Genomic DNA, 21,807 nt, shown 5'->3' with positions numbered 1-21,807 from the left:
TGGCAGTTCCCCCCTCATTGGCCTCCCCCCGAATCTGCCAGCACCCCATCGCTCCTTCCGGGGCCCAGAGAGAGACGGGTGACACGGCCCTGGGAGGAAGCGTGGCTGCAGAGGCAGACGTCAGTGAAGTAGCTGCCGTGGACAGCAGCCTCAGTCCGGCCCTCTGCCAGACACCTGACCGTCCCGCTTTGCAACCTCTCCTGTACCCCTGTGAGATAGGTGTCCTTGCTCCCCTACACAGACAAGGAAATTGAGGCTAGAGGGGTGACATGACTCGCCCCAAATCACGGCGTCTGGCCCTGAGGCAGAGTCCCTGGGCTTCAGAGCGGGACCTGGCCACCTCGTTGGGTGGACCTAGTCATGTCCCACCCAGGTCCTCACCTTTGGGACCCCGGGTCCAGCTAGGACAGTGGGCCAGGCAGCAGGCGCACTGGCTTTGCAAGCACGCCCCTGGGCGACGTCCCCACCCAGCAGCCCAAGGCTGGGGGCTCCTGGGGGTCTGGCTGGAGGCGCCCCAACCTCGGTGCCGCCCGCAGGTCGGGGAGGCACGGGCACTCTACAACATGGGGAACGTGTACCACGCCAAAGGCAAGCAGCTGTCCTGGAACGCTGCGCAGGACCCCGGACACCTGCCCCCGGACGTGCGTGACACTCTGCGCAGGGCCTCCGAGTTCTATGAGTGAGTGGCCCCGAGCCCGTGCCGCTGAGCCGCTGGGCCCCTGCCTGCCGCTCCGGACCCGGCAGCAGCCCCGGCAAGGAGCGCCCACCCCCAGCCCTGCCCGCCCGCGGTCCCGGGAGAGACAGCCAAGCCACCATCCTTCCCCGCCCCCGGGGTCTGCTGGGACCCCCTGAAACCCTGCGTGTCCCATGTCACGGTCCCTCGCAGCAGTGGAGAGAAGCGAGGAAATGCTCAGCCGGAGCCACGTTTAAAAACAACACGGCTGGGAAAAGGGCCGGGACATTGGGCCGAGTCCCCGAGAGGGACAGCGGTCTCCCCGGAGAACAAGGCTGCACCTGGGAACCAGGACTGGGGAGAGGGGGAGCCCTGACCCGGGCTCGGAGCTCAGAGAGCACCACCGGGCACCGGAGCTGAAGGGGCCCTGGGAGGGGCGGCACGGAGGCCCCTGCTCGGTGTTCCCCAGCGGGGGGCCGGATCGCACCCGAGGGCTGTGGCTCAGACGGACTCGGCCCCCAGGAGGAACCTGTCCCTGGTGAAGGAGCTGGGCGACCGGGCGGCCCAGGGCAGGGCCTGCGGCAACCTGGGCAACACCCACTACCTGCTGGGGAGCTTCGTGGAGGCCACCGCCTTCCACAAGGAGGTGGGTCGGCGGCGGGGGCGGGGCGGCCTGCTCAGCCCCTGCTTCGGCTGGGCTTGGTGCGGGGGTCCTGGGACTGCTCCCCCCGGATACGCGGACGTGGGGCCAGCCACACTGGGCAGGGAGGCAGCACCTGCCACCCACGTCGGGTGGCAGAGCTGCTGCATGACCACTGGGCCGCGGGATCTGCGTCCACAGCGCCTGGCCATCGCTAAGGAGTTTGGGGACAAGGCGGCCGAGCGCAGGGCCTACAGCAACCTGGGGAATGCCCACGTCTTCCTGGGGCGCTTCGACGTGGCTGCCGAGTACTACAAGTAGGTGCCCCGGCACCCAGCCAGGGAGAAGGTGGGCCCGGGAGGCACCCACCCCAAGGTCGGGGAGAGTCTGACCTCCCAGCCCCCCAGGGGCCACCCTGGGAGGGCAGACTGACAAAGCCGGAGTCCGGGGCTGCCAGGGACAGGGGTGAGCACAGTGCCCCTCACTTGTGTGCCAGGCACAGAGCCGGCCTTGGCCGAGGGCCTCCCGGCGCCGGTTACTGGGGGGACCCTAGAGCTGTTTTTGCCCCTCACAGTGGCAGTGGGGTGCAGAGATACTATTCCCACAGGCACTCGGAAAGGTGAGGGCCCCTCTGGCTCCTGGGGGGTCCCTGACTTGTGCCAGGACGCCCTCTGGGCCACCTGCCTTCTGGCCTGAGTAGCGGAGCGGTGGCCGCTGAGCAGAGACCAGGTCATTCGCACTGGGTTTTGGGCTGAGCCCTGACACGCCAGTCAGGACCCTGAGCCAGGTGTTGCTGTCCCGGGCCCCCCATGGAGAGGCAGACACCAGGGTGGTGAGGGACCGGCAGGAGTAGGCAGAGCCTGGCGGGGCCCTGTCCATCTGGTTCCAGCAGAGGCGGGTGCTTCGGCCATGCGAGAAACCCCAGGTGGACCTCCGGGCAGGTGGGCTGCTTCCCCCACAGCCAGCTACCCCTCGGCCGGGGAGGGGCGTGGGCCGCACCCTGCCCCGGGGCGGGGGTGGGGGTGGGGTGTTGGTGCTGCAGCTGTCCTGGGGCTGGCCCCTCTCCGCAGGAAGACACTGCAGCTGTCACGGCAGCTCAAGGAGCAGGCGGTGGAGGCACAGGCCTGCTACAGCCTGGGCAACACCTACACGCTGCTGCAGGACCACGAGCGCGCGGCCGAGTACCACCTGCGGCACCTGCTCATCGCTCAGGAGCTGGCCGACAGGTGTGCGGGGGCAGACCCGGCTGGGGGCTCCCACCACCCGCAGGCCCTGGCGCAAGCCGATTACAGCCGCCCAGGCCTGAGTCCGAGGCCCTGCTCGGCCACTGACCACCAAGTGACGCTAAGCAGGGCAGCCCTGCCTGGGCCTCGGCCTCCCTCTGTCCCTGGGCCATGCCGCCCACTAAGTGGGACTGGGTGAGACCGGGTGACGCTGGGCCAGTCACGCGCGGTGCCCCTCGATACAGCTGCTTGCAGGTTTTACTTAAGTTGCCCAGTCCATCGACCCTTCAGCCTATGTAAATGTCAGTCTCGGTGGAGGGACAGCCAGACTGGGGACTCCTAAACAGGCAGCCACACACGCGAGGCCGGCTGGGCAGTGGCCGGAGGCAGAGCCACAGGCTGCGGAGAGCAGGGGCCACGTATCAGGCCGCCCCGCCAGGAGGCTTCAGGTGACACGCACCTTCTCTTTGGGGAGACGAAGACGTTTTGGAACTAGCTTGTGGCGATGGTCACAGGCTGTGAACGTGCATGGTGCCACCGAATCGTGCCCTGCGGACGATTAAGCTCTTGTCAGACAGTATTTTCCTCGATTTAAAAATTAAGGGCTCGAGGGGCTGGGGTCACCACTGCCCCCAAAGATGGAAGGAAAGCAAGGGGTCCGTGCCTCACCGGCCACTAGGGGGCGAGCAAGGCCAGCCAGGAGCCCTGGCAGCCAGGCCCCCCCACCTCCTCTGTCCACCTCCCACCATGTTGGGCCTGGACCCCCGGAGACTAGGGGCTTGGGAAGGCTGGCCTGGTGGTCAGGCCCAGGGGGGCGCAGATGGTGACTCAGTTTCCCTCCCCACAGAGTGGGTGAGGGCCGGGCATGCTGGAGTCTGGGGAACGCCTACGTGTCCATGGGGAGCCCGGCACAAGCCCTGACCTTCGCCAAGAAGCACTTGGAGATCTCCCAGGAGGTGCGCTGTGCCTTCCTCCCCCGCCCCAACCCCAACCGCAGGCGCTGCCCAGCCCACTCCAGAGGGACTGCCTGCAGGGCCAGCCCCACGTCCCTGGAGCAGAGGCCGGGGTGCAGCCCTGGCCCCCAGCATTCCATGGGGAAGCCCCACCAGGCCCACCCCTTTGGCCAGCTCCGGTCCACCCGGTGAGCCCAGACGGAGCCTGAGGGGTGGACAGGAAGCTTCACGGGCTGGGAGGTTCACGGCCCAGCACCAGATGGAGAGCCCCACGCTGCCCGAGACCTGGCTGCCCGGGGCCCCAAGCCGTCCTGCGGTGTGAGGGGGGGTGGCCTGGGGTGCAGGAGGCACTCCCACCCGGGGTAGATGCCCAGACTCCCTTGGGGCACAGTGAGGCCCGGTCCCTTGAGGCCTACGGAGGGCCTCCCAGCAGCCTGCCCTCTGACCTGGCCCTGCCCGGACTCAGATTGGAGACCACAACGGGGAGCTCACGGCCCGCATGAACGTGGCACAGCTACAGCTGGCACTGGGCAGGCTGACCAGCCCGGCCGCCGCAGAGAAGCCAGACCTGGCCGGCTACGAGGCCCAAGGTGGGTTCCCGGGCTGGGGGTGGGGGATCCTGTGGCCCCGGTCGGGATGCAGAGCCTCGGTGAGCAGGGCTGTGACAGGAGGGCCGCCTTGGCTTGGGGCACTGGCTTATGCAGGGGCTGTGGTGTGGGTTGCAGGGAGCTGGGCTCTCCTCCACACAGCCGCCCAGGAAGAGAAGGGGCCCCCCAGGAGGTGGGGGAAGTGACGGGGTGTCCAGGGTGCCGGGGGCACAGATAGAGGGCCGTCTCTCGAGGCAGGTCGGGGATCAGGGAGATTAGAAGGGTGGGGGCAGCATGGGCAAGGGGGTAGCCCAAACACCGGCATGCAGGCCGGTTCTTTGTGGTCACTGGAGCAGCAAGGGCCTGTGGCCACACTGAGCCCCCCAGGTTTACCACCCAGGGGCACCCCAGCAGGCAAGAAGAGGAGAGGGCCCTCACTGCCCTTCCTAGCCACCCAGCCCACTCGGGCTGGAGGCTGGGTCTGGGGGAGAGCTTCCCTTTGGGCCAGAGTGGGAGGGGCTGGGGGAAGAGGGTGGGGCTGAGGCAGCGGAGGGGTGGGGAGCCGGTCCACCCACCACAGTAACCTCAGCCCGCTGCTGGGGTCGCCCATGAAGTTCAGCAATGTGCACACAAGGACAGGGCGTGCCTTGCAAAGCAAACAGATTCACAAATTCAGGGTCTGTGGGCGGGGGACACCCCGAGCTGGCTTCTGGGGCAGCTGCAGGTGGGCGCAGGGCAGAGAGCTAGCCATCCCCTCCCCACCCACACGGCCTCGGCCATGCTTCTCCAGTTTTCAGAGTCCGGTCCCAGCCCCCTGCAGGCCATGGTTCCAGGGGTGCCCACTCTGCCCCAGCTCCTAAGCCCCTTGGGCTGCCCAGAACCGGGCCGGGGTTTCGGAGGGCAGGCGGCTTGGGCCCTTGAAGGCCACCTCCAGGCCCCCGGCGGAGGGCCCGGCATCTGGACAGGCTCCGGCAGGGCCGGCCCGACCCTGTGTCCCGCCATTCTCCTCCTCGGAGCTGAGGGAAGGGGGGCGTGTGGTGAACGGCGGGCTGTGCAGGAACAAGGCAGCTTCTGTCCTCCCCACGCCCCGCTGGAGCCTCCCCATGGGGCTGCCTGCTGGTTGGCCACCAGCAGAGGGCAGGGCTGGGGCTCGGCCGACCTCCCGGGAGGGTGGCTGCCGACGCAGTGCGCGCAGTGTGCCCGGGCCGGAGGAGGCCTCGAGGCGGATGCCCTGAGCGTGGGCGGCCCAGGGGAGCCTGGCAGGGCCGGGCTTCCTGCAGGGGCAGCACCATCCATCCCTTCACTCATTCGCGCATTCGCTCATGCGCGCTAAGCCAGCGTGGTGGGCTGGCCGTTTCCGGAAGCCGAGTGCCCACCTTCTGGAAACTGCCCCTTCGGGGTGGGATGGGACAGCTGCATGTCCAGACCCTGTCAGTTTGGGGGGAGGGTGAAGGGAGCCAGGTGAGCACCCGGGAGGGGCGTTAACCCACGCTCAGTGGGTGGAGGAGCGGCCCTAGGAAAGGAAGGAGGCCCCGGGCGGGTCCAGAAGGATCAGGAGGGAGGGAGCGGCGGCGGCTGGGGGCGTGGCCGGGCGTGACCCGCGCGGCGTGGGCGTGGTCTGGGCGGGTGTGGCTGGCTGGCTGGAGGCCCCGCCTCAGGGGCTCTTTTCCTGTCTTGATATAAAGGAGGGCCCTTCGTACAGCTAGAGGCCCCAGAGTGGGTCTGGGGGGAACTCCTTGTTACTGTGCCTGGGCTGCGATCAGCCCTCTTGGGTGTCCTGGGGTGCCCCACCTTGCCCTTCCCAATGGAGGAAGCCAACCCTGACCCCTGCAGCGCTGCCGGCCTGCCCTCTGGTGGATGTCCCCTGCCTGTCCCCAACGGGCCTGGGCTGTCCTCGGTGCCACAGGGCATAAACTGCCCCAGTCCCCGCTGGCATAGCTCGGCAGCTCCTTTGCCCACTGGTCCCTGCCCAGGGCGTCCTCAAGCAGAGCAGCAGGAGTCCGCCGGACACCGCAGGGGTTGGGATGGGCACGTCCTAATGTCCGAGCAGCAGCCCAGGCTGTGGGCTCTGGCCCTGGCTCCGCCGTGTCCGGGCCAGCCGACCAAGTGACTCCATCCAGCTGTGCCTCAGTGTCCCCACTGGTCACCCTGGGAACAGCGCCTGGAAGGAACAAGGGCACAGCTCGTGCCCCCTGAGGGGGACGCGTCCCTGTCCACCCGCGTACTCAGAACACGGCTGGCGGCCCACTCCCGTGCTGGCGCCGAGGGCACACAGACCAGGCCGGAGTGGGCCCCCTCTGCCCTTATGCCTGTGCCTTCTGCAGCGGCTATCCGCTCAGCCTGGGGCCAGCCTGACTTCCCGTGAGCCCTGCCCCATGCGTGCACACCTGTAGCCCTGCCTCCCTGTGTCCTGCCCCTGGCTCTGCCCCTGGAGGCTCTGTGACCTTGGCCAGGCAGCCACCCTCCCTGAGCCCCAGTGTCCACAGTCTTGGGAGGGTGGCCAGGACTTATGCTGGACGCGGCCAGGAGGAGTCAGTGCTTGGGAAACCACACACAGGGTCGCACACTCAGGCACTTCGTAAACAGTCACTCACTCCACTTCCCTATTAAGCATCTACTATGTGCTAAGTGCTCCATGCTCAAGCTCTAGGGGCACATCAGTGACCAAAACAGGCAAAGACGGCAGCAAATCATGTGTCAAACAGGTAAATCACGTGTCCCAAGTGCTTTGGCGGAAAGGAACGTAGGGGGGCAGGTTAGGGACGGTGAGAGAGGCAGGACGTAGACACTCGCGGCGTGGCGGGCTCCTGGAGGCCACCGTCTCAGTCAGCTCGGGCTGCACAGCAAACGCCGTGGACCGGTGGCTGAGACACGGCCTGTCCCGGGTCGGGGCTGGGAGTCTGGGCAGCGGGGTCTGGTTGGGGCAGTCCTTCTGGCCAGCAGACGGGGTGCATGGGGTGTGGGTGGAAGAGAGCGAGCTCCCTGGTCCCTTCCCGTAAGGGCACTGATTTCGGCACAGGGCCTGCCCACCCTCATGGCCCCGGCCAACCCTCGACACCTCCTGAGGCCCCAACTCCTAACACTGCCCCCTTGGGGTTTGGGCATCAACATATGGCACAAACAGTGACTTTTGAGCAAAGACTTGGAGGAGGGGAGGGACCAAGCCACGAGCCTAAGTGGAGGGACATCCCCGACAGAGGAACCTGCCCTGCAGAGGCCCCAGGCAGGCGTGAGCCTGGCCCACGGGGACAGCAAGAGCGTTGGGGTTGGGGCTGAGGGGCAGAGCCGGGCCAGGCGGGACCTCGTGGGCCCTTGCGTAAGCCCCCACCACACGCCGCTGGGTGCCTACAGGGTCCACGGAGGAACAAGATCTAACCCAGATGCCACCGGCATCGCTGGCCCCGCGTGGAGAAAGGGCTTTGGGGGCAGGGCTGGGGCAGGGAGGCAGAAAACAGAGGAGGCTCAGGTCCCAGTGGGTTGGGACAAGGCATCGTGATGCCTGGTGGGACAGAAATGGCAAGGGGGCCGGTCAGTCTGGGGCGGGGCTCAGGGCAGTCTGCAGAGCCTCCCCTCTTGGTGGGGGGATGGGAATTGAGCCAGTGGTGCCGGGGCCTGAATGCCCCAGTCAGGCAGCTCAGCCAAGGGTGCGGAAGACCTCTGCCTTCTCCAGACAGAGGGCGCATTCAGCCGGGCCCACGGGGCCTGCCGCCCTCGTCGGGGTGGCGTGAGGGGACCCGCCCAGGAGCCGGACACTGTGTGTCAGAGGGGCGTTTCAGCCTCTGCTTGGAGGGCCAACCGGGGCAGGAGCAGCCGTGTGGGGCTGGGGGCCCAGCGGACAAGGTGGGGAAACAGAGTCAGGCCTTAGGGTGTCAGGGGGCAGCCCAGGGATAGGCCCGCAGCCAGGCCCTGGCCGGCGATGGAGCAGGGCCTCCGCTGGCTGTGGTGAGTAGAGGGCCCTGGACAGAGGCCACACGTCCCACCAGCCGCTCAGCCGTGGGACGGAGACGTGCCCATCACTGCATGGGGGAGGGGGTGGGCGCTGCCCCCAAGCTGTGCGGTTTGCAGATGGACCGATGTTTCTTCCTAACGGGGTGGGCGGCAGCAGGGGACTCTGACCCCACTCTGCCTCGTCACTTTCAGCCTCACGACATGGAGTCAGGCTGTCCGCTCTGGGGCAGAGGCGGGCCGGGCGCCGACCACCACGCCACGGCGGCAGGGCCCTGCTCTAGGGTGGTCATGCGAGGGGTGGGAAGGGCAGCAATGGCCCTAAGTCCTGGACCCACACGGCCACCTGAGCACTTCCAGGGCTGGCCGCTGCCTCCTGGTCAGGCCGCTGCGACTGCCCCCACCCTGGGCTCCGTGACAGCAGCCACGGACCAGTCCAAAGGACACTGCATCCCCACCCGAGGCCGTCTCACTTCTCGGCTTCTGGAGAGCAGGGGGCAGGAGGCCAGACAGGGAGAAGGCACGGCTGCCCATGCCATCTCTTCCCACCTGCCCAGTCCTCGTGGGGCCCCGGACACTGGGTTTGGGCTGGTCTGAATGACTGACCACCGCCCTCCCTCTGGGGACTGTGCCCAGGGCAGGGAGTATGGGCCCAGGTCTGGGTCAGGGAGCCATGCCGAGGGCAGGCCGTGTGGGAGGGGGTCTGGGTCAAGCTGCCACGCCACCCACCGCGCAGCTGGGCTTCATGAGTGGGCAGGAAGAGCTGGGTCTAGGACTTGGAAGCTGGACCTTATGGGGGGGCAGACGCCAAAGCCAGACCCCGTAGGCCCCTGGTGGGTCCATCCCATTTCGATGCCTGACCACCCGTCCAGTCAGGACATGCAGATCCGGGGCACACTGAGATTGCTCCACGTAGGGGGGAGACGCCCATCTTGGCCCCCCGGGGGCAGGCTGGTTGATGGCCCTCGGCACCCCAGAGGGCCCCGGGCTATGCCAGCCGACCTGGAGGCCAGGAGTCGGCGCCAGCTGACCAAGCTGCTGAATTCCAGGGGCCAGGCCCAAGAGGACGCAGCGGCTGAGCGCAGAGACCTGGGACCTGCTGAGGCTCCCGCTGGAGCAGGTGAGTGGGGGCGGGGCAGGCGGCCAGGGGCTCGGGGGACCTCAGCGGCGTGGCTAACAAAGCGGCCACAGTGTTGGCTGAGCTGCCAGCGTTCCCGTCCACGGCACGTCCCCTGCCATGAGAGACAGATGTGCCCTCTGCCTGCAGAGGGGCCCCCGAGAGGCCTTGGAGCACCAGTGCCTGCTCCCTCCCACTCGCTTCGGGGTCCTGCCGGCCATGTCCCCCCGGGGACAAGCCACAGTCATTACACATTGCAGACTCCTGTGTCCCTGCCCAGCCATGACCCCAGTGTCCTCGCCGGCCCCTCCTCCTAGCTGCTCCTTCCTACTCAGACTCTGCCCTGGGCCCACTCTACCTGCCAGGGGTGCCGCATGCCCTGGGGCTATGGCCTAATCCCACCAGGCCTCCGGCTGCTACAGTGGAGACTGGGGGCCTGGTCACCCACAGCCACGCGTTGCTGAGTGTGGGAAGGTCGACATTTGTGGGGTCAGATGCCCAACTGGAGCTCCTCCGGCACCCGCCCTGCCTCCCCCTGCCCCCAGGCCCTGGGGCCTTGGCTGGCCCTCTCTTCCTCCTCCCCCGGGCCAGAGTGTCAATGTGTGTCTGTGAAATGGGGGTGACTGTACCTGCCCGGCCCCGCTCAGGGCCCTGGGATGGGGAGCATCGGTGTGGAACTGTGGGTGGCCCCCACCCACGCCTGGCCTTCCTCCCTGTTCCCAGGAGCAGAATGGAGACAGCCATCACTCTGGGCACTGGCGGGGGCAGGGCAGGGACTTGCTCCCCGCCCCAGTGAGGAGCAGGAAGGGCCAGGAAGGGCCGGACACCGCTGAGAGAAGGCCCCGGGAGGGCAGCCACTCCCCGCTGGACAGCGCAGACGTCCGGGTGCAGGTGCCTCGCATGGTGGGCCACTGACCCTTGAGCTGCGACGGGGAGCCCTGGGAGGGACCTGGGAGACCACTCCAGGAGGCAGAGGTCACGGCCCTGGCTGTGCCCAGGACCCGGTGGGCACCGGGCCTGCGGGCAGTCCAGGACACCCAGTGCAGGCACAGTGTGTGATTGTCAGCTGATCGGACAGCTCAGGTGGTAGCAGCTCGGGTCCCTGGGCCAGGCCACAGGCCCTGTCCTCGGACAGGTCAGCATACAGAGGTAGACTAACGGATGGGGGCTGGGCGGACCGATGGATGGGGGACCGATGGACTGGTGGTTAGGTGGATGGACAAATGGAGGACAGGGGCCAGGCCTCTTACTACCTGGCGGGTGTCCCACTGTGCCCAGCAGCCTGGGCTGGCCTTTCTAGGCTCGTGGGAGCTGGTCGGGGGTCAGAGGTCAGCCTGGAGCCAGCGTGCAGAACACTTGGCCCCAGCATCCATGAATCAGTCTAAAAACCTCCCCTCCGAGGGCTCAGTCACGCGGGACCCTTCCCCACATGCCCTCTTCCCCACAAGCCGGGGGTCTCTGCTAATCCCATTTGACCCCGTGCTGCCCACCTGGTGGGGAGGAGGGAGGAGGCACCAGAGGGGGTCCCATGGGGAGAGGGCCACAGTCAGGCCATGCGGGTTCTCAGGGTGAGCCCAGCCAGAAGGGGCCTGGCGGGGAAAGCCCCCCGCTCCCCGCCGCCCGTGCCGGACGCTGGGGAGCTGCCTAGCAGGAAGGGCCTTGCGGGGTGGGGCAGTGGTGGGTGGAGCCTGGCCGTGCCCAGGGCCCTGGCGGCCCCAGCTTCTCCGCCCAGGGACCGCATTTAGCAGGTGACAGTGCCGGCTGCACCCACCATTTTTCATTCTGTGAAAGGCTGAGTGAGGCAGGGGGTAGAGACTGGACCCCAGCCACCCAGGCCCACGGCGGGGAGAGCGGAGCAGCTTGTGTTTTGGAGTCCCTGCACCCCTAACTACACCGGCCTCCCCCACGATGGCCGTTTGCGAAGTTTCCCTGAAAAGGCCACCAGGACAAAACTGTGCACCCCTCCTCCCGTCCTGGGGGTCTCAGAGCTCTCCCCGTGCCGGCTGGGCTGACCCCGTGTGGAGTGTCGCCCGGCCAAGCCCCTCTGGCTGCTATCCCGGGCACCTCCTCCGGACGGAGACAGCAGCCGACACTCAGGCTTTTCACGTGCGGTGCAGCCCCAAGAGGGGAAACCGAGGCACAGGTGGCAAAGAAGCTGGCCGAAGGCCTCCAGCTAGACAGTGGAGCTAGGGTCACCCTCTGGCCCCCGCAGCCGGCCCCTGTGGAGAGCATGGTGGGGCTTCGGGCCGTGCCAGTGCCCCTGGAGGAAGCCCTCCGGCCGAGTGCTGACCGCAGTGGCGGGCCCTGCTGCCCGGCAGGAGGCAGCCTCGGGGGGCCGGGCCTGGGCTGCGGGCGGGGGCCCCCTCCCCAGAGCTCGAGCTTGTGCGGAGGGAGCAGGACAGAGAGGGCCCTGAGAGGGACGTTCAGGGGTCCCCCATCCTGCCCTCACCTCTCCTGCCGGGGCTCACAGCCGCTCCCCCAGGGCCGGTCATGGTATGAGAGGCTGGGGCGCTTCCTGAGCCGGCTAGAGCCGGGGCTGCACGGGCCTCCAGAGCAGGAGAGGGACACTGAGGCAGGCGGCGTGAGGCCGCGGAGGGCCCTGCGGCCACGGGGCCTGGGCCTGGGCCTGGGGCTGGGCAGAGGCCAGGGGCCGCTGCGTGGGGAGGGGGCCGTGCGGGGTGCTGAGGGCGCCAGGCCCAGCATGGGAAGGCTCCTCTCTCCAGCTCCCACCAAGCTGCGGCAGCCCCGGCTCAGCGGGGGAGGCTCGGAATCAGAATCGGGCTGAGGAGAGGGGGCCTCCCACGGCCCGGAGAAGGAAGCCGGGGGCCTGGTGTCAGAGTGGGAAGCTCACGCCACACAGGTTCCCATCCCCCTTGGCCCTCGGCGTGACAGCCGCCGGCCCCGAGCCAGCAGCACGGAGCGCGCTCAGGAAACCCAGCTCTGATGTTTACGGAGTGCGCTGTGCGCGTGTGTCTGTGTGTGTGTCTGTGAGTGAGTGTGTGCGTGTGTGAGTGATGGAGTGCGGGTGGGTGGGGATGGGGAGGGGCCCTCAATCCGGTCCTATTTAAGAAGCCAGCTCGCGGGGGCCCTGTTGGTCTCAGCAGCGGGGTGGCACTGGGCGCCACGGGCAGGGTGGTGGCACAGGCACCTTGGCATCCCGCCTGGGGTCCACGTGGCCGAGCATCCCGGCCAGCCCCTGGAGGCTGCTGCTGTAGGAGCTGCGGATCCGGCGTGAGTGTGGGGCTCCCAGCACAGAGGGAGGCTCGGGGAGCACCTGGGCCCATGCAAGGCTGGACTCAGGCAGAGCTCTTCTCCTGGGGGGCGTGCAGCTACCCCAGGGGTGGGGACGGAGAGGTTTGTCCAGGGCCCTGTGTGGGGTGAGTTCTGAGTTCGAACGTGTTCTGCGTGGCCCCTGCCCTCGGTCCTGGGCAGCCCCAGGCCCATGGTGGACACAGTTCTGAGGAGCTGGCCTGGGGGTGGGGAGTGTGTGGGAGGGTGAGGCCTGAGGAGGCCCTCTGAGACCTCCAGATGGAAGATGAAGCCTGGGTTTGGGGCAGAGGAGAGATTGGGGCTCGGGGGTGTCTTGCTGGGGCCTGGAGGGTGTCGGGGGTAAGGGTGCAGGGCCTTGGAACTTTCCAGAGCCTTGCCGTGTGCACCTGTGGCCCCTGCACCCCACGAGGCCAGGGTCGGCTCCCCTCGGGTGGCTCAGGCCCGAGGAGCAGGGCTGCCAGCCCCAGCCTCGGCTGGAGATGGGCTCTGGCTCCGGCCTCAGGGGCCTCTCTGCACAGCAGTGGGGGGCCCTCCGCCCAGCCCCAGCCACAGTGCTGATGCGCCTGTGAGAGGCCTCGGGACAAACCCCGCTTTCCTTTAGGTGTGTCCCTTGAGCCCCGAGTTCAGCCCAGGGGAGGCTGGAGGAGTGTCGGGGTCACCTTTGTCACGGGAAGGGCCTGGCCCCATTTGCCTGGCCTGGAGCCCACCTGGGAGGCCCCGCCGTCTCTGACGAGGCCCTGGGCCCTCTGGGCCCCTCTGGGCCCCTCTGAGCAGCTGTCGCTCCCCTCCAGGCTCTGTGGGGCTGGGGGGGAGGCGGGTTGCAGGAGAGCAGAGCATTGAAGGAGGTTCTTGAACTCCCCCGAGCCTTGACTCTGGGCCTGCCCTGTGGGTAGGGGCAGGGAGAGGAACCCAAGCGCCCGGAGCCCTGGAAGGGGGAAGGGTCTCTGTCCTCCAGGCTGCCACCTGCCAGCATGGCCTACAGCACAGGACAGCGGGACCAGCTGCCCACAGCCCCCTGCGTGCTCCGGGAGGCCAGGCTGGTCCGCTCCGGGGTGGGGGTGGGGTCTCAGCAGCCCCTTGCTACTTTGACCTTGGAAGGCTGTGCTGGCTCCGTGCCCTGGCCCCCTCTGAAAGAGGCTGGCGATGGGGTATCTCGAGCTCAGGAGTCATACACGTCGGGCGGCACTGGCACCCAATGGGTGACACCTTTGCTGCTGTGGTCTGTGAGCCCAGCTCTGAGCAGGCCCCGAGGGGGCTAAGAGGTGCATGGGCCGGGTCTGGGCAGGGGGCCTGGTTTCTGAGGGGCAGTGGATGGGGCACCAGTTCGTAGCCAGAGCATCCACCTGTCAGCCCTCAGGTCCCTGGACCAGGGCAGGGGTGTCGGCCCACTCTGGCCCTGCCCTCTGGGGCGGCCCGACAGAGCCCGCCCTCCAGCTGCCCCTCGTGTGGATGCATAAACGGAGGCCCAGCGTGGGGGTGGGCTTGCCAAGGTCACCCTGCCAATTGGCACTCAGCCAAGTCTGATGACCTGGTCTCACGTCACACCCCAGCACTCTCCCTGCCCTACAGACTGTGGCCCCTCCAAGGACCTCCCACCCTTCCCGCCTGATCCCACCAGTGGGACTTCCCCAGGCCCAGCAGGTCCCTCTAGGGTCAGCCATCTGCAATGCCCAGCCGCCCACCTGCCATGCTCAGCCGCCCAGAGCAGACCCTGGGCCTCCAGGCTCGCCTCTCGGCCAGCATACCGGGGGAGGGGCGAGTGGATATTAGCACTTCCTCTGTGGCCTGAGTAGCCCACACCCAGGGTCCTGACTTCCCCATATCCGCTGTCCTCTGCGCCTGTCCACCAGTCCAGGACCTTAGGAAAATTTTGCCCAGACCCCACCAGAGGTGGGACTGTGGTGGACCATGGGAGCCCTCACCTCCCCCAACTTGGGCGCCTTGTCTCTGGTGATATGACCTGGCACTGACCACTGCGAGTATGCACAACGGCCGGCAAAGTGCCCTGCCTGCCAGGGGTCGAGTTGCTGGTTTGCTCGCTCCCTTTTTGCTCACTCGTTTGTCGGTCAGCGGCACTGGGGAGGTGCACAGGCACAGGTGGGGCTCACTGCGGAGGCTGACAGAGGGAGGGGAGGCCCCGGGGGCAGGGACCCCCACTGCCGGCAGGTAGTGGTGACCTGTGAACTGGGCTGTGCAGGTGGGGTTGGGGGGCAGCGTGTGGGCAGCGGCATGTCTGAGAGAATGAGGGGGCCAGGTGGGGGTGGTGCTGGGAGGAGGGGGAAGGGCAGGCGGGGGCGCAGGTTTGGGGCAGGGTGGCTAGCGGAAGCGGGAAAGTCGGTGGATGAGGGTCGTGACCTTGGCCCGGGCTGAGCGGCCCCCTTGGTCACGTCTGGGGTCTGAGAGGGCAGTGGCTGGCTCTGTGGTCAGCGCTGTGGGCCCTCCTCCCCAGAGCCTCCCTCGGGCCCTGTCGTCCGACGAGGAGTGCTTCTTCGACCTGCTGAGCAAGTTCCAGGGCAGCCGCATGGACGACCAGCGCTGTCCCCTGGAAGAGGGTCAGCCCGGGGCAGCCGAGGCTACCGCGGCCCCCGCCCTGGAGCAGAGGATCGGTGAGCGCCCCCGCCAGGCTCCCGTAGGCCTCGAGGGGAGTGGGGCCCCCGGAGCCCCTGCTCCTGAGGGCGGTGGGCACCAGCTGCAAAGTGCCCCCTGTCACCACGAGCTCTTCGCCCCCGCCTCGCCCAGAGCCGCATCCTGGGGAACGTGTCATCATCTTGCCCGCCCTCCGGAACGCGGTGTCAGGCTCATCAGCCTCGGGGTGGGCGTGGGAGGGCAGGCTCTGCTCCCATCACCTCCTGGGGGGCGGGCGGGGGCGGGCAGGGACAGCTGGGAGCCCTTGACGGCTGGGGGGGGGCCACGGGGGCGCCCTCCCCGGGCTCACCGCTGTCCCCCACAGCCCAGCCTTCGCTGACCGCCTCGCCGCAGACCGAGGACCTCTTCGACCTCATTGCCAGCTCCCAGAGCCGCCGGCTGGATGACCAGCGGGCCAGCGTGGGCAGCCTGCCGGGGCTGCGCATCACCCACAACAACCTGGGCCGCCTGCGTGGTGACGGGGACCCCCAGGAGCCAGGGGACGAGTTCTTCAACATGCTCATTAAGTGCCAGGTAGGCCGCAGGGAGGGTGGGCGCCTGGACCCCGGCCCGCCCCCGCCTTCTGTAGTGGAGGCTCCTGGCCAGTTCCTGAGTGGGGGGCAGAGGAACGGCCAGCCGGCTCCGCAGGTGTCACTGAGCACCCATGGGTGGTCAGACCTGGGGCCTTCTTCCTGGGACCCTGAAAAGGCCACCCAGGACGTTCTCAGGTCAGCTGTTCTCAGGACCAGGCCTCCAAGGCCCCAACCTCGGGGGTCCCTCCAGCCTCCCACCTCTGGACTGGGAGAGCCAGGGGCCAGACAGCACCCTCAGAGTGGGGAGAGCGGGGCGTCTAGCCAGGCGGAAGTGCAGGCGTGGTTTCGGGGTCCAGCAAGCCCCAGTGGGGGGGGCAGCAGCATGGCCACCCTGCAGAAGCCAGGGATTGGCAGACGTGACGTTCGTCCCCACAGAGGAGAGGAAGGCCCAGCCCCGGGGGAGCCCGAGAAGCCTCAAACCCGGCCCCTGCCGAGCCGTCCCGAGCCCCCCGAGCCCATGCACGCAGGCTCCGGCAGCTGCGCCTGCTCCCCGCCCTCCTGCTCCAGAGCCTGCGGAGGAGCCCCAACACCGCCGGCCACCGGCCCCGCTGCCCGCCAGCCCCGGCCCCTGACGCGGCAGGCGTCCTGGGGGCCTCTGCCCATCCCAGGGGCTCGTGACCACATCACTGGCGGGGGACCTGGGCAGGCCTGGGAGGGCGTGCCCACAGCTCCGTCCCCCAGCCCGGCTCGTCCCGTGCTCAGCGGCTACCCGCTCTCCCGGGCGGGCTGCTCGGGGCCGGGCTCCCAGTGCTGCCCCCGGAGCTGGTGCCCCACAGATCCCAGGAGGCCCGAGGAGGCCTGGCCCACACTCCTGAGCTGGCACTGCTGCTGGACAGCCGCCCCTGCCTCGGGCTTGTCTGCAGGGCCACTGGCCATGGGGCCCAGGTGCTGGGAGGGCGAGGCTGCCGACCGGCTGTCCGTGTCTGCCCAGTCCTCCAGAATCGACGACCAGCGCTGCCCACCCCCCGACGGCGTGCCCCGCGGCCCCACCGTGCCGGACGAGGACTTCTTCAGCCTCATCCAGAGGGTGCAGGCCAAGCGGATGGACGAGCAGCGGGTGGACCTCGCCGGGAGCCCCGAGCAGGACGTGGGCGGGCCCCCGGAGCCCCGGCAACAGTGCCAGCCGGGCACCAGCTAAGGCCTCGCCCCCATGGCCGGGCCTGCCCCGCCCCCACTCCTGGACACAGTGGGGGGACTCACAACAGTCCAGGACACCCACAGCCCCCCAGAAGCCGAATCCTCCCAGGGCCGTGGCTGAGGGCAGGCTCTGAGCCCCCCGCCCTTCCCACTGAGCTGGATGTTGGCCTGCCACCCGCACAGTGTCCCCCTGCCCAGGGTGACAGGCTCGGGCCAGGGCTGCCCATGTGGGGTGGGGCTTATCCTGCCCGGAGCCAGCCCCCACATGGTACACGGCTCACTGCAGCCCTGCCCTGCCCCAGCCTGGGCCTGCAGCATGTCGGCCCAGACCCCGGTGCTGTCCAGACCCTCCGTGACCTGTCCCTGCCCCGTGCCCACTCCGTCCTGCCCAGCCAAATGTGAAAACCCTGCTGCCTGCCCCACACCCCAAAAGGTTCTCTGGGGGCCACCAGTGACACAGGCGTCCCTGTCCCCCCAGAGCTGGTCCCCGGATGGCCCGGCAGACATGCTCGCCCCAGTCCCGGCTTCTCACCCCCCAGACGGTCCCCCTCCCTCCTGCCCAGGCTGAGGGAGGAGCAGGAAGGTGTCACAGAAAGCCTAGAGCCCGATGTCCCCACAGAGCCCCCGGCCCTGGCACTTTAGCCCCCAGCCCCATGCAGTGCTGAAGAGGCAAGTGTCCTGGGGGGCGGGATGGGGGTAGGCAGCGACTGAGCCCTGAAGCCCAGCAACAAGCAGGACTAGCCAGTGGCCCAGTCTGCTCCCGACCACGCCAGCCCTGTGGCCGTGGGGGAGGTGGGGGCAGCAAAGCTGGGGGGCTTACTTCGGCCCACCCTTCGGTACAGCCTAGGAGCCCTGGGTGGGCAGGTGGGGCTCAGTGTGGGGACACCCCGGGGCCGGTCCGGAGGCGTGGGCTCAGACGCCAGCGCACAGGCTTCTGCTCAGCCGAGTACTTGAATGTACACGCATATTTATTGCTCTCTCACGTTTGCCATGTCGTCTGTGGGTCCTTTCCAACCCAGAAGGTACATCTGTTTTTCTGTTTTTTTCCGGAAAAAAATAAAGTCTGCCAAGTGAATGCTGTTGTGTTGGGATCAGTGCTGCGAGGTGGGGGGGGGTCCTTTGGGAGGCCCAGGTGACTGAGCTCACCTGGATGAGTAAGCCCGGCCAGTGCAGAGGGCCTGGGGCTCTGGGGCCCACACAGGTTGTCCTGGAGACATCTGGGGCCGGGGGGCCCTGCTGGGTTTGTCAGTGAGGGGACTGGAGCTCAGGTTGAGGGGTACCCCAGGGACGCAGAGCCAGCAAGGAGCTGCAGCCAGAGCCTGTGTCCCCCAAGCCTGGCCTTCACCCCATGTGCCCCTCAGGGTGGGTCAGTCAGGAGCCAGCGGGGCGGAGGCTCTGACACCTGGACGCAGGAGCTGCTGGGATGAGCCACTCTCCCCTTGGCCTCCCCACCCTGTCACCTCCCACGGCCGTCCACGCAGCCTCTCGTGGGCCACGCCTGCCCCGGGCCCTCACCTGGAAGGCTTCGTACCAGGAGGCCGGTGCCAGCGGGCCCACACAGCGAAGGAGCTGGGAGCCTCGGCGTATGCCCCATGTGGGGCTCACATCTAGGGGGCACAGGAGTGCGGGCAGTTGGGGTGTGTGCCAGCAAGGCCACCCCCACAAACACCCAATGCCCTGCTGGAAAGCCTACTGCCTCCCCACTCACAGGAGGGGGCTCTGGCCAGAGGCTGATACAAACTGGGGGTGGCCTGCTCCTGGTCTGCATCTCTGGGCCTAAGACATGCTGTGGCCCCTGGGCACCAGGGGCCTCAGGCCAGGACAACTGCAGTCGACTCATGTGCTGAGACACCCGCCTTGGTCTGCTCAGGGCCCACAGCCGGGAGAGACGCGTTCGGGCTCCCTGGACTTCAGAGGGGGACAGATGACCCCAAAGGGGGCAGGAATCTATGAGGCAGAAGCCGAGGGCCCATCCACTGGGAGCCGGGGGAGGCTGACCAGTGGGTGCAGGCGTGGACAGGAGACTTCCATTCCGGAAACGGTGGCCAGGAAATGCGCATCGCCCCTCACAGCCCCCGCCACGGAAAGGCTGTGTGTGTCCCTGAAGAAAATGCTACATGTGTGTGTCTCCCCACGGGAAATGCTACGTGCGTGTCCCTACAGGAAATGCATGTGTGTCCCCGCAGAAAATGCTACGTGTGTGTCCCTGTGGGAAATGCTGTGTGTCTCTGCGGGAAATGCTACATGTGCGTGTCCCTGCAGGAAATGCTGCACGTGTGTCCCGCAGGAAATGCTACGTGCGTATCTGTCTGCAGGAAATGATAACATGTGCATGTCCTGGCAGCGTCCAGAGCATCAGGACCATCAGGAATCACCCTGCCGAGCCCCTGACCTCACGAGTGCCCCAAGTCTTGTGCCCAGTACACCGTCTGTCCCCAGCACACCTATGGGTGCGGGCGCTAGGACCGCCAGGCCGAGCAGAGGGCAAGTGTGGCCCCTGGATTCGGGGGAAGCTGAGACAGGCCAGTTGCTGCTCCTCCGCCTCTCTCAGGGGGGCCCTGTAGGACTGCGGGGTGGGAGGCGCCCACAGACACGGCCACGGCCACGGCCACGGCAGCACACCTGGTCACGTCGTGTGTGCAGAGGCGGCTGAGTCAGTGCACGTGGATGCATGGCAGGGGCTGGTGGCCTGGCTGGCAGTCAGGGCTGGGAGGAGGCTTGTGGAGGGGAGGGGGTGCAGGTGGAAAGGCCTCTGGCACCAGTCAATGCCCAGCAGAGACCCCACCCCACAAGGGGACCCGAACAACCAGGCAGCCAGGTGATGTCTACTGGCACTGCTATCCTGGTACCCGCACAGCGGGTAGGCAGTAAGGTGGGCCCAGGCAGGTCTCCCCCTCTCCAAGGTGGCCTCGCCATGCAGCTGCCAGCACTGGGCAGCTCAGCACATGGCGGGGCTCTGACGGCACCGGCCAGCCCCTGGGCGGCAAGGTGATTACGCGGGCCTCCTGCGCCCTGGGGGGACTACGTCATACCTGGACCCACACACTCTAGGATGCATGTGTCTTTCCAGTCCATGTCTCTGCCCAGGACCCTGGGCCACCTATAGCATGGAGGTGCAGTGGGCCTGTGGCATCACGCCCCAGACGCCGCTGGTGGTGGGCCCAACAGAATGGCCTGTGACGATGCAGCAGGGGAGGCAGCTCGGGGACAATGCCCCACGAACCAACAGTTGTCATAAGGCACTGTCCCCAGTAGGGTCTGGGAGCCAGGTGGAGGCGGGGGAGGCCCTCCCACCCTCCCCTGTCCCACCCACACCCCAGTCCCAACCTGCCGCCCCGCACTGACCGGGAGGCGGGGCAGCAGGTTGGGACTGGGGTGTGGGTGGGACAGGGGAGGGTGGGAGCAGCTGAAGGAAGCTGGTCCCAAGGGGAAGGGCAGGCCCTGAGCACACCCCCGACATCCCTCGCCCCAGACAGTTCACAGTGCCCCAGAAACCCGTCGTCCACCACCGCGTCCTCCCGCAGCAGCCCCCATCCAGGTCAGCATGCCAAAGGCTCTGAGAAGTCCTGCAGGAAGTTGTCTGAAGATGTCTAAGCTGGCATTCTCTACCTAATGTTCCCAGACACACGACTCCCTAACCTGACGCATTGGAGAGGGTCCTGGACTGGGGCTGGGGGAGGAAATATAACAGGGCAGCCAGAAACCCGAAACGGCTGGGAGGCAGGGGAGGGGAGAGCGTGCCGAGTCTGCACTGCGCACCGAGGCGCAGCAGGGCCCGCAGGCCCAGGGCTGGCCGCGGCACGGCTCCAGCAGCTCCGGGCACAGTGGCCGCCCCGGTGTGGGCCCTGGGGTCTGTTACTCTCTCTGGGAGGGGTGGGCCCTCTGGGGCAGCCTGATCAAATCATCAGAATGGAAAAAATAACAAACACGGCCAACACGTACACCCAAACCACGGGGCTGTCGCCCCATCCATGGAGGGAGGGGCCCGGCAGTCCTCCCGGGGTCCACCAGCTCCCCGGGCCTCCCCAAACTCCAAGGGCAGTGAGGCAGCCAGGCCACAGCCCGGCCCCACTCCTGTGTGTCAACGCCCGCCAGTCCCCGCATGGCCTCCACGCCTCCAGGGAGGGGAAATGGGGCTGGCAGAGGCTCCAGAATGATGACGGTCTCTGCAAATGGCACAGCAGCCTTGGGTGGCAGTAATAGAGGGTTGTTCGCCAAGAGAAGGACGGGGGTAATTGAGGCGCAAACTGCTGACGCCCCGGAAAACAAAGCCAGGCGTCGAGTGCCGACGCGGGCGGTGACGGGAAGCTCAGACCTTGCCGCGATGTACGAGGGGGGCTGGTGACTCACGCTGAAGGTCACACCGCCCCGAACCCCGCTGGGGGTAAGCACGCTCCCATAAACACAGCGACACCCTGAGGAGGTCAAACGAGGCTGGGAGACGAGCCGCACGCCCCGGGGGCGGTCACGGGGGCACTTGCCCGCCCCCTTCTCGCCACCACAGCCGCCCGGCCCACCTGCGGCCACAGCGAGCAGCCCAGTTTGCGTCCAGGGGACAGATGTAGATGGCACAGGAGGGATCTGTGGGGCCTCCCTGGTCTGGTCACAGGGACCTGCAGATGGGCTGATCCTGCCCCAGGAAGAGCAGTGGCTCACTGGCCATCCCGTCCAGGCCCCTCCCCAGGGCCAGCAAGATCGGGGCCTGACGTTCGGGGGCACAATGAGCCACCCTGTGCCTGTCCCGAGTCTGTCCTCTCTGTGCACCTGACGGGGTGGCACCATGAGCACCTCCACCTGCAGACAGGCAGAGGCTCAGAGGGGCAAAGTGACCTGCCCGAGGCCACGCAGCAGTCAGGACGGGCTCAGACTCCACGTCTAGCCCCTTCCCACTTGACGCGGCCTTCGGCAGGCCAGGGCAAGGGCAGTCCCTTGGAGCAGGGCGACAGCGCTGGACTGGGGGATCTTGAAGCTGCACAGGGAAAGGTCCCTGTGAGTCATCTGCCTTCAGAGCCAGGGACAGCAGGAGAGCTCAGGCCCCATCATC

General features: G+C 67.7%; 1 protein-coding gene across 6 annotated transcripts in view; it reads left to right on the top strand.

Annotated features, from left to right (window-relative positions):
• The window catches only part of GPSM1 (G protein signaling modulator 1), a 20,570-nt gene extending 2,732 nt beyond the window's left edge, over nucleotides 1–17,838 (top strand). Inside the window, exons 3-13 of one of the 6 annotated variants that reach the window (XM_011369930.2) lie at nucleotides 537–679; nucleotides 1,196–1,319; nucleotides 1,515–1,630; nucleotides 2,384–2,539; nucleotides 3,384–3,492; nucleotides 3,956–4,079; nucleotides 9,071–9,141; nucleotides 9,862–10,041; nucleotides 14,858–15,014; nucleotides 15,359–15,567; nucleotides 16,558–17,838. In XM_011369930.2, coding sequence (XP_011368232.1) covers nucleotides 537–679; nucleotides 1,196–1,319; nucleotides 1,515–1,630; nucleotides 2,384–2,539; nucleotides 3,384–3,492; nucleotides 3,956–4,079; nucleotides 9,071–9,141; nucleotides 9,862–10,041; nucleotides 14,858–15,014; nucleotides 15,359–15,567; nucleotides 16,558–16,764 — 1,596 coding nt within the window. In that variant the 3' untranslated portion in view covers nucleotides 16,765–17,838. Of the gene's footprint in view, nucleotides 1–536; nucleotides 680–1,195; nucleotides 1,320–1,514; nucleotides 1,631–2,383; nucleotides 2,540–3,383; nucleotides 3,493–3,955; nucleotides 4,080–9,070; nucleotides 9,142–9,861; nucleotides 10,042–14,857; nucleotides 15,015–15,358; nucleotides 15,568–16,001; nucleotides 16,536–16,557 lie in introns of those variants that run through there. The other 5 variants (XM_011369931.2, XM_023536479.1, XM_023536480.1 and 2 more) reach the window with 5 other exon arrangements.
• The last annotated feature ends 3,969 nt before the right edge of the window (nucleotides 17,839–21,807 follow it).

This window comes from Pteropus vampyrus, unplaced genomic scaffold (assembly GCF_000151845.1).
Source record: "Pteropus vampyrus isolate Shadow unplaced genomic scaffold, Pvam_2.0 Scaffold157, whole genome shotgun sequence".
In the NCBI taxonomy this organism is placed as follows: domain Eukaryota; kingdom Metazoa; phylum Chordata; class Mammalia; order Chiroptera; family Pteropodidae; genus Pteropus; species Pteropus vampyrus.
The sequence above is the reverse complement of the archived record's forward strand: the minus strand, read 5'-3'. Positions and strand labels throughout refer to the sequence as shown.